This window comes from Herpailurus yagouaroundi, unplaced genomic scaffold, assembly GCF_014898765.1.
Source record: "Herpailurus yagouaroundi ecotype Mexico unplaced genomic scaffold, PumYag 254, whole genome shotgun sequence".
Taxonomy (NCBI): domain Eukaryota; kingdom Metazoa; phylum Chordata; class Mammalia; order Carnivora; family Felidae; genus Herpailurus; species Herpailurus yagouaroundi.
In genome coordinates this window covers 322,966-333,419 of record NW_024412471.1, presented here as the reverse complement: position 1 = coordinate 333,419, position 10,454 = coordinate 322,966, and the positions used below count along the sequence as shown (strand labels likewise).

At 46.5% G+C, this 10,454-nt stretch overlaps 1 protein-coding gene and 1 pseudogene across 1 annotated transcript; one reads left to right on the top strand and one right to left on the bottom strand.

The window, feature by feature from the left end:
• The first annotated feature begins 328 nt into the window (after window positions 1-328).
• On the top strand, window positions 329-1,397 carry LOC121021022 (late cornified envelope protein 3D-like). The gene is given in 3 exon segments (XM_040461140.1): window positions 329-429; window positions 823-1,048; window positions 1,050-1,397. Coding segments are annotated over 2 exon segments (288 nt in total). The 5' UTR covers window positions 329-429; window positions 823-839; the 3' UTR covers window positions 1,129-1,397.
• Window positions 1,398-9,563: 8,166 nt separating this feature from the next.
• Window positions 9,564-9,825, bottom strand: LOC121021021 (late cornified envelope protein 3D-like; annotated as a pseudogene).
• Window positions 9,826-10,454: the final 629 nt, after the last annotated feature.

Here is a 10,454-nt window from a genome sequence, read left to right as displayed (position 1 = left end):
GTCAGGCTCTGGGCTGATGGCTCAGAGCCTGGAGCCTGTTTCCGATTCTGTGTCTCCCTCTCTCTCTGCCCCTCCCCCGTTCATGCTCTGTCTCTCTCTGTCCCAAAAATAAAAAATAAAAACGTTGAAAAAAAATTAAAAAAAAAAAAAAAGGAAATGTGAGCTGAATGAATGATGCAGGTGGCATGAAGGTAGACAGTGTGCAAATTTCCTGTTTCCCTTATCAGATGTCCTGCTAAGTCACAGGAAGGTGACGAATGCAAGGACAGTCCTAGGAGTGTGCCAGGCTGTCCACTCCCTGGGTTGTGAAAGCAGCAGATGGCTCCAGCCTGCATGACAAACCCAGCCACAGGATAAAAGTGCTCCTACCTTGGGTTCCTCACCCGCAGCATCCTCAGGAACAGCTTCATCCTGCCTCCTCTGTATCTGGTGAGTGTCCCCTCAGCTGGGAGCTTTGGGAAGACAAGCCCAGATGTGATCAGAACCAGCAGGAGGGGACCCAGACAGGGGCAGCAGTGGGGGAGGGGGTGGTGGTGAGGAAAGAGCCACTGAGGCACCTGTCAGGGGGCTGTGAACCCTCAAAGCCTCAGGTCTTCAGGATTCCTTCCATTCTTGTTCTGAGTAGGTGGTCAGGGGTGCACACAGACCCATCTGGTGTCTTAGTGTGCATGTCCACTCTGTGTCCCCATGTCCGTCCCACACAGCTTGGCTTAGGAAGCAGTTTGGTCATGAGGACAAGTGTTTGACAAAACCCAGAGGGAAGAGACTTTTGTCTGAAGCTTCTGTGTTCACATAAAAAAATGTTTCTTTTATTTGTTCCAGATCAACCTCCTGCCGCGATGTCCTGCCAGCAGAGCCAGCAGCAGTGCCAGCCTCCTTCCAAGTGCCCCCCATCGCCCAAGTGCCCCCCGAAGAACCCAGCACAGTGCTTGCCCCCAGCCTCCTCCAGCTGTGCTCCAGGCTCCGGGGGCAGCTGTGGCCCCAGCTCTGGGGGTGACTGCTGCCTGAGCCACCGCAGGCGCCACGGATCCCATGGATGCCGGCGCCAGCTCCAGCTCCTGTGATGGTGTCAGTGCGCTGCAGTCCGGGGGCTCTGGGTGTGGCCATGGCTCTGTGGGTGGTTGCTGACTTGGGATCCTGATGCTGAGACAAGTGCTCCTAGAGGGAATGAGACTCCAAAGTGCCTGGGAAAGCTCCTGGTGATGCAGACTTTCCAACATCCCCTAATCTCCCTTTCCTGGCTGAGCACATGATCTGTTCATGGAGATGGGGAAGTGGTGAGCTCTCCCCAGAGGGTTCTGTAGATGTCTTTTCCAGGAGCCCACATGGTGCTTCATAGCATTATCACCTCTGTCTGACAAGGTAGAAAAATAAAGCTTCTTGTTACAGCAACTGTCTCTCACTTGTCCTTTGACTGCATTGTTCCAGGATACTTAGTGGGTCCCCTCCCTGAACTCCTGCGGGTCCAGCATGCCAGCACGAGGACTAATCCTGGCATGGGACTAAGACATTAAGGGCTCGTATGTTTCTCATACAGAGGGACCCTGAGAACTTCAGGGTGGAAATGTGGACAGGGGCTGCTAGCCAAGGCCTGACCGTGCTTATGTGATATGGTGGGAAGAGACCATCTGATGCTGGAATCCACATTTCTGTTGAGGGTAGTAGAGTGGATCAGAAATTGAGAAAAATGAAACCAAAGAGGAGGCAGAAAGGAAGATCTGAGGGAGGAAGATCAAGTTAACCTACAAATGATGGGTTTGAGAAAGAGGGGTGAGCTGCAAAGTTAATAAATCCCAAAAAAATCTGAGTTGAGCGTTCCCTGAGAGAGTGCCTGGTGCATTCAGTGTGTGAGGGGCTCTGAGCTCTGAGAAAACTGAGAAAAAAAAATAGAACATGAGAAATGTCTCAGGGAGTTACAGATTGGACACCTATAAATTTCTTTCAAGAGATCTCAGGTAGGATGAAACTCATTTTCATTATTTTTTGGCCGTTGAATGCCACTTTTCAAAGTCAACGTATCAAGGAGACATGGCCATGCTACAGTTACATGGGGTCCCAAGTGGGGGAGATCCCACCCCAAATTTGGAATAGGGCAACATTTATCTGTATGCCAAACTGACTTTTTCATTCTTGATGAGAACCAAATTTGCTGTTTCACTTGTAGCACTAGATTTTTGAAATAGATGGTACAAAACAATGGGGGTCTGTTACACCCAAGCCAGGATGGCTCTTGAAATGATTTCAGAAAGATGAAAAGACATTATGTAACTATGGCTACAGGCAAAGTTGAAATATTTGAGAGAAATCAGAGTTAGAGCTTGGAAATTATAGACAAAGCACGAGATCTGTGTGATATTTTGGGAATTCAACTGGATTAAGTATATTTTTGTCATTTCATTTTTTAAAAGTAGTAATCTGAAAATTAGTTTTGCTACAATATTCTTGGACATATAATTTCTTAAGAAACTGAAATAAAAAGTGTCAAAATGAACCCAAATCTGTTCTGTCAGTCCAATCACTCAACTTGCTTACACTTGCTTAGAACTCCTTGAGGAAGTGGCCACAGACATGGGGCCTACATTCAAGCAGAGTTTGAAATGAACGTGATTGGCTACTTGATCTTGGATATTTGAAACATTCTTGAGAGATATTCTTTAAATGTAGGAGTTAAAATACACAACAGAAAAAAGGAAAAAGTACGCATAAGCTCTGTGCAGAGGATTTGCTGCCTGCTGTTGAAACATGCAAGCCACCACATTCAACTATGTTTGCACAAAGCCACAAACATTGATCAGTCTCTTCTGCTTGGCCTCAAATCCACAGGGGCCATGTACATTTCAGGTGGCTAGCATATGAGATTTATCAATCAAATTCTAGCTGCATAAAACTAACTCAGGAAACAAGAGATGTTGTTGAGGAGGTGGAGAAAGGGGGACCCTCTTGCACTCTTGGTGGGAATGCAAACTGGTGCAGCCACTCTGGAAAACAGTATAGAGGTTCCTCAAAAAGTTAAAAATAGAGCTACCCTATGACCCAGCAATTGCAGTACTAGGTATTTACCCAAAGGCTACAAAAATGCTGATTCGAAGGGACACATGCACCCCAATGTTTATAGAAGTGCTATCAACAATAGCCAAATTATGGAAAGAGCCAAAATGTCCATCAAGTAATGAATGGATAAAGAAGATGTGGTATGTTGCTTGGCAATCAAAAACAAAGAATGAAATCTTGCCATTTGCAATAACATGGATGGAACTAGAGGGTATTATGCTAAGTGAAGTAAGTCAGAGAAAGACAAATATCATATGATTTCACTCATATGTGGAGTTTAAGAAACAAAACAGATGAAAATAGGGGAAGGGCAGGAAAAATCAGGTAAATGCAGAGTGGTATGCAAACCATAAGAGAGTCTTAAATATAGAGAACAAACTTGAGGATTCATGGAGGGGAATTGGAAGGGGGGATGGGCTAAATGGGTGATGGGGATTAAGGAGGGCACTTGTGATGAGCACTGGGTGTTATATGTAAGTGATGAATCACTAAATTCTACTCCTGAAACCATAGTTACACTGTATGTTAACTAACTTGGATTTAAATAACATGAAAAAAATTCTAGCTGCACATCAACTGGGGAGCAGTGTAATAAGAATACAGAGTGCTTAGATTCAAATCCCAGCTATGCAACTTAAGAGCTCAGCAAATGACTGTCAGTGTCCTCATCTAAAAAATGAGGATAATAACATTGTGTTTTGTGTGGTGACTAGATTATGTTAATGCATGTAAATAATGCAGAAAATTACTTAAATGTTAGTGTTTATTGGCATTTAATATGAAGAATGAAAGAACAAAGTCTGAAATTCAGAAGCTTCCAAGGATTCCTGCTGTTGGTATATCTAATCTGGTTGAAGAAAGAAAGAAGCAGGGTCAATGAATATAGTTCAGACATGAGACACTAGAGCAGTCACAGGAAGTCAGATGTAATTAGGCATGGTTCCAACACTAAACATTGTCTCCAGTAGCTGGAGGAAAAATCCATTCTTTATACTTGGTTAGGGTTGTATGAAGCCATCCTGGGACCATCAATTCATTTTTTCAGTCATTCATAACACAAATACTTACTAAGCATGTGTTGCGTGCCACCTGCCATTCTAGGCAGTGGGGATACAATGGGAACCAGACGAAGTTGCTACTCACTTGGAGTAGACACACAGGTGGGGACTTTGCAGGTAGGGACTGATTTTCTTGGTGTGCATCCAGTGTGCTATGGTCTCAATATTTATGTCTCCCCCTGCTGGAAGCCCGAGTGGCAGGGCCCGGGCTTTGGATGGATTGGTGACTGCAGGGCGGCCCACCAACAGTGAAGCTTCTTGTACTCTCGCTTTTAGGTAATTTGGCCTTATTAAAGTACCTGGGGTATTGTCTGTTGGGGAATTGCCCTCGGCAGGCCCCCTGGGAAAAGAACCATTAGGGAAGAAAATAAGGTTCTGCAAGAAATTGTGCAGCCTCACGTTTAGCCCTTGCCATCCCCTAAGGAGACTCCACTTACAGGAAGGATAGCCTTATACATTTGCCAGCAAAGAGGGCCTGTAAAGGAGAGACATATGGATTTGAAAGCCCCACTCCGGCAACTAAGGAGTGTATCTCTGGGCACAGGTGACTTCAAACCCTAGGCCCACCTTGCCCCCGGAGGCATTCCAGATGATGACTGAACCTAGTTGGTTAAGGTACAGAATGGTTCATTAATTCCTAGGTGCCTTGTCTCTCTGAGAATGTATGAGGCATGAGTTTCTAAGGCTTTTTCAGCCCCTTTCTGGCACCTTGGACCGAGGCAAACACATTGTTCTTCTGGCCTCATGTGGTTAGGAGGTCATGTCCCTGTAACTGTTCCACTTGAGGTGTTAGGAAATGGAGGGCCTTTCACAAGAACAGCAAAGCAAATGCTTTGTAGATTATAGATAAACGCAGATGCATAATGGAATAATGTAAGAAATTGATCTATAATCAAAGGGTATGCAGGAAAGTTAGGGGAAAATCACCATGTTATTTCTTAAAGGTTGTTTATACATAGGAACATTTTCAAAATTAGGTAATGTTAGAAAAACATAGATGACATATGCTACAAGGAAATCACTAGCATATATAATGCCACGTTTACTGGAATAAATCGGCCAGTTCAACACGCTGCTGTTGTCTGTGTCCATTTTTATTTTTTGCTTTTATTTTAGCTTTTTATTGTAGTTTTTATTTTAGTTTTTTATTTTAGTTTTGTTTTATTTTCACTTTTTCGCTAACACTGTTCATCCTTCGGGAACCTGGACCTGCTGGAGCTGAACTCCGGCATCCCCTAAATTCATATTTTGAAGTCCTAACCCCCAGGGTGATGGTGTTAGGTGGTGGGGCATTTGGGAGGTGATGAAGTCCCATGGGATTAGTGCCCTTATAAAAGAGACCCCATATCTTCATCCATGTGAGGTTGCAGAAAAAAACGGCCATCTAGAAAGTGGGTGCCCACCAGACAGTCTGTTGGTGCCTTGGCCTTGCACTTCCCAGCCTCCAGAACTATGAGAAACCAATTTCTGTTGCTAGCATTTTGTTACAGTTGACCAAATGGACAAGCTGGATTCTTATCTGGTGTGTGCTGGGCACCAGCATAGGTGGGATAAACTCAGCCTTGGCAAAATCTGAGGCATGAAGGTGTTGAATTGTGTGGGAGTTAACAAGGGCATCTAGTGACAATGGGCCCCTCAGCAGAGCCAACAATAGTAGAGGGAGAAAGACAAGTCATTAATGGAAAAAGGTTAGTGGGGGCCCTGCCTACTATTGTTGCATCACAAACCACCTCAAACTTTAGTGGTGTGAAACAACTACTGCAGTTTTCTAACAGTTTTGTGGGTCAAGAATTCAGGAAGGGGTCAGCTGGGCAGTTCTTTTTTGAGTCTTTCAAGTATTTATAGTTAGATGTCGACTGGAACTGTGGTCACCTGAAGGTTTGACTGGGCTGGACACCCAAAGAGGGTCACTCAGATGGCTGGCTATTGATTCTGGCTGTCAGCTGGGGGATCTACAGCTGGCACCTATACATGGCCTCTCTGACATTATAGGGTTGTCCTGAGACTTCTTACAAGATACCTGGTGTCCCCCAGGGACACCTCCCAGGGAGAGCCTTCCAAGAGCACCAGATGAGATCTGCATGACCTTTTGTCATGCAGAAGTCACATGGCATCATTTCTACCATATTTGGTAGGTTAAAGCAATCACAAGCCTGCTTAGATTCAAAAGGGGAGAATACAGTCCCCATCTCTCAATGAGATACATGTCAAAGAATTTTGGGAAAAGTTAAAAAAAACTATCATATGGGGGTATTGAACACTATCCTCATCCTCTCTCCAGTTCACATTACTTATTACTGGAGCCCCAGTGTAAACTTGTGTTCCCACAGTGTTTTTAAAGGACTCAGCTTTGGCCATGGTTGTAATATATTCAAGCTTTGAAGAGGAAGGCTGGTCCTGTAGCTCTGATGTACCTAGAATGTCCAGAATCATTATTGCAATGATAACGTCTTGTCAAAGATATCAAAGGTTTTTACCTATGTCACATTAAATTATTATTTCATCCTAGGAAACTAAAATAAAGTACAGTGAGAAATATTACAAAACTAATATATATCTACCAGAAACACTAGTAAAATGATATCAGCCACTTCTATTACCAATCACATCATTATTATTTCCACCAATTGTTATTCAAATCTCGTCTTCCTTTTCCCCCAAAGCTTTCTGGCCAACAGGACATGAGCATACCTATCTCTGACCCACTCCCATGACTCTGATCAATAGCACAAACAACATAGTTAGATTTGTGAGTCTTGTCACTTTGGCAAGTGTAGACTGCTAATCTCTGGCTCTGCTTTTAATTCCAACATCTCTGGTTCATTTTGCCTGTAGTCGTCGTGGTTTTAGCTTTTTTTTTTCTTCCTTAGATGTTTCTAGCTTTATCTTCCTATTTAAAAGAGAAGAGGAAGGATGGGATTTTTTACTCCAATGTCTATGTTCTTAGTTAGCACATTGTCCTGCCTCCCATTATCTTAGTTTCCTCCCCTTTCAGATTCAACTTCCCTCAGACGGCGGCTTTATTTCCTCCTTCTTCCAAGAAACTTCCTGCCCAGGCATTCCTGGCTCTTGGGTCCCCTGTGTCCTTTTAAACAACCTTAACGGGACCACCACAGGACATCTCAGCTTCTGCCTCCTACTCAAAAGCCATTTTGAAGGCCAAAGACCTCACCCACCACCCACAAGTGAGACCAGTTACAACGTCTGGACACCTCACTCCTGTCAGGGCAACGGGAAATTGATACCAAAGACTATGACATAAGTCCTCTGGAATTCCTACACACTTACATTATAGCAGGTATCATTCTAGCTCATAATAACTTTGTTACTCATCACTCTGCACTATGCCTGCTGCACTGTAAGATTCTCAAGAATGGGAACTGTTGTATACATTTCTGAAATGTGCACTCAATTCATGTTTAAATGAATGAATGAATGAATGAATGAATGAAAAACTAGCCTTGAAAAGTCCTGAGGGTCAGGGCCAGATATTTTTGGGCCATGGAGGGACTTCCCTGCTATCAGAAAAACATCTGGCCATCTAATGAGGAAATGTTGAAGGCCTGGACCTAAAGATCTGCTACTCAGATTATAACTTATCACTGTCACCACTCTCCATGTCTCAGCACCTTTTTTCCTGCCTAAATCAAAGGAGTAAGGAAGAAAATTTTGGGATTGATCAGTAATCATCTTGAGCCAGGTCATTTCTGCCTGAGACCCTTTCTATTTCCCTGCTACCTGTAGATGACCTAAACTGTGGGCTGAGGGTCATAGGGTCCGGATCTGCAATAGTGGTAAAGGGGCAACAGGACAGGGTTTATAGTAATTTTTACATTTATACTCCTGTATCAATGTGAGGTAATGGATTACTTTATTCTTTATTTCCTCCAGTATTACTGGACTGAGAAGTCCTGTCAGGATGAATCAATAGCAGTGTCAGCCTGTCCCAACTGCCTAACCTCAAATATCCTTTAGAAGTCTGGCTCTACCTCTCTTTCTGATTCCAGTTCTAGGGGAAGCTGCTCCCTGAGCCACTATGAGACCCACAAATGCTAATGGCAGTACCATAAGAGCATTGTGGAGGCCACAGCTGCTGCTGTGGCCCTGCAGGGGGAGGGGCTATTCTCCTGGGTCATGAGGACCACAGAGCATCAGAGTTGGAGGAAACAAGGAAGCACATGCCTGTCCCAGTCTGGGGCTTCTCTTCCTCTTCCTCTCTGCCACATCTGGGGTTGAGCTTTCACGATGGCACCCTTAAGGGTCTGAACTGGCCCATGAAGCTCATTCCTTTTGCTCTCCAGAGGTCTGTGTTATCCCAACTTATGCCACTGTCTCAGGCCTTGTGGAATCATAAAGATTCTCCACTTGAGCACTATCTGACTGTGGGCTGCATTTGTACCCATCCACTACCCACCTTCCCCTTCCCAGACAACCTGGGTTTTTCCCTTCTCTTCTGCTGACCAGAGAACAGCCCTATGCTGCATGTGATGGGGACCACAGGACCAGAGGAGGGTGAAGAAGTAGGTTTTCCTCCATTCAAAGGGAGTCTTTGGAAACTGAGTCAGGAATCTGGAATCATCATGGAATCATCAGGAATCATCATGGAAGTAGGCCTCGTGTGTTTTGACCCTGATATGAGCAGGACCCTGCAGTCATGGGACATCTTTGCTGCCCCCACTTCCTCCTCTTCTTCACAGTGCTCCTCCCCATCGACCCAGGCTCTCCATCGTGCATCTGCCAGGCCCACACCCTTAGAACCCCTCCCTTGGCAGGCTTTTCCCCTGTCCCCCATTTCAAATTCTTCACTTTTTATACACTGCAATCTCTCCTTTCTTGGTCTTCATTTGATGGGTGGCTTAATGCTCTCCTCCACCATCCACTTTGGTCTTATTCTTCTTTGCCCACTTCTGATTCCCTGTCCCTCTCACCCCGTCATTCAGTCAGGGACCTCAGAACCATGTTCTTATAGGAACTCGGTGAGCAGACCCTGGGCCTCCCAACATCACATTAGATCTCACCTCATTTCACACAGGAAAACTCCAGGCTTTCACCAATCTGTCTTCACCAATACCTCTGCCTAACCCCCTTCTATGTAATGCACAAACCCCCAAAGGTTCTTGTGAGCTGGGGAGATGGGTATGAATGGCTATGTTTCTGTTCCTGAGACAGGAGGAGGCCTGTTGGGGCAAAGACTTGGACATGTTAGACAAAGGTTGCAATGCTAATGAGAAGCTTTGTTTTTTCACAGGGACATAAAGGAGAGGGGAAGCTTTGACCTCCTGGAGACCTCCCTCTGGAGGTCTGGAGATACACCCTCTGGGGGAATACTCTGAAATCCAAGGAGTATCTCAGCCAGAGAGAGGGGACAGGAAGAAGATGCACCCCCTCAGGTGGCTTTCAGTCATTTTGGAATTTTTTCCCCCCAAATGCTTTTACTTAATCTCATGACCAGGGTCAGCAGCCGCCCGCAGAGCCATGGCCACACCCGGAACCCCCGGACTGCAGCCCACCGCCACCGTCACAGGAGTCGGAGCTGTGGCGCCGGCATCCGCGGGATCGGTGGCGCCTGCGGTGACCCAGGCAGCAGCCACCTCCGGAGCTGCGGCCACAGCCGCCCTCGGAGACTGGAGCACAGTTGGCGGGGGTTGGGGGCGAGCTTTTCGGGTGGGCACTTGGGAGGGGGCCGGCACTGCTGCTGGCTTTGCCCGCAGGACATTGCGGCGGGAGGGCAGGGAGCCTGAGCAAACCACAACCCAAACCAAGTGTGTGTCAGTGCAGAGGCTTCGGGCCTTGTTTCCTCGTTCATCTGTGGATCCTTCTTCTCTGGTCCACTGTTCCCCAAGCCGAGAGCAGGCGGGCACCGGAAACTCTCTGGAGTAGCGCCGGGGGCGGGGGTATGCTGTCCTGCCCCCTGCTCTGTGCAGGAGTCTCCCGACCTGCATGTCCTCTCTCCCCCACGACGCCCCCAAAGCGGGCCTGTCCCACAGACCCAGTGAACAGCGCCCCCTGTGGGCATTCGGTGCGCACTGCAACACTGCCCCTCGTCTCTGCACCTGAGGATGTAAACCACCCAGGGGTGAGCAGGAGGGGAGGAAGCGTCTGGAAAGACAAGGAAGGAGAGGCCCTGAGGTCAAACGAGTCACAGAGCCCCTCTCAGGGTTTGTGGACGCTTCCTCCTCATAAGCCCGGTTCCCATCAGCTGCCCGCCATGGGTCTCTTCATCCACAGACACATCTGCTCAACCCCATCAGCTCAGGCTGCCCCCAGCTGGACATTTACTGATTCTGTGGAAACAGAAGAAGGCTCCGCCTCAGGCAGTTGTGGACCAAGGAGCCCAGGACTTGA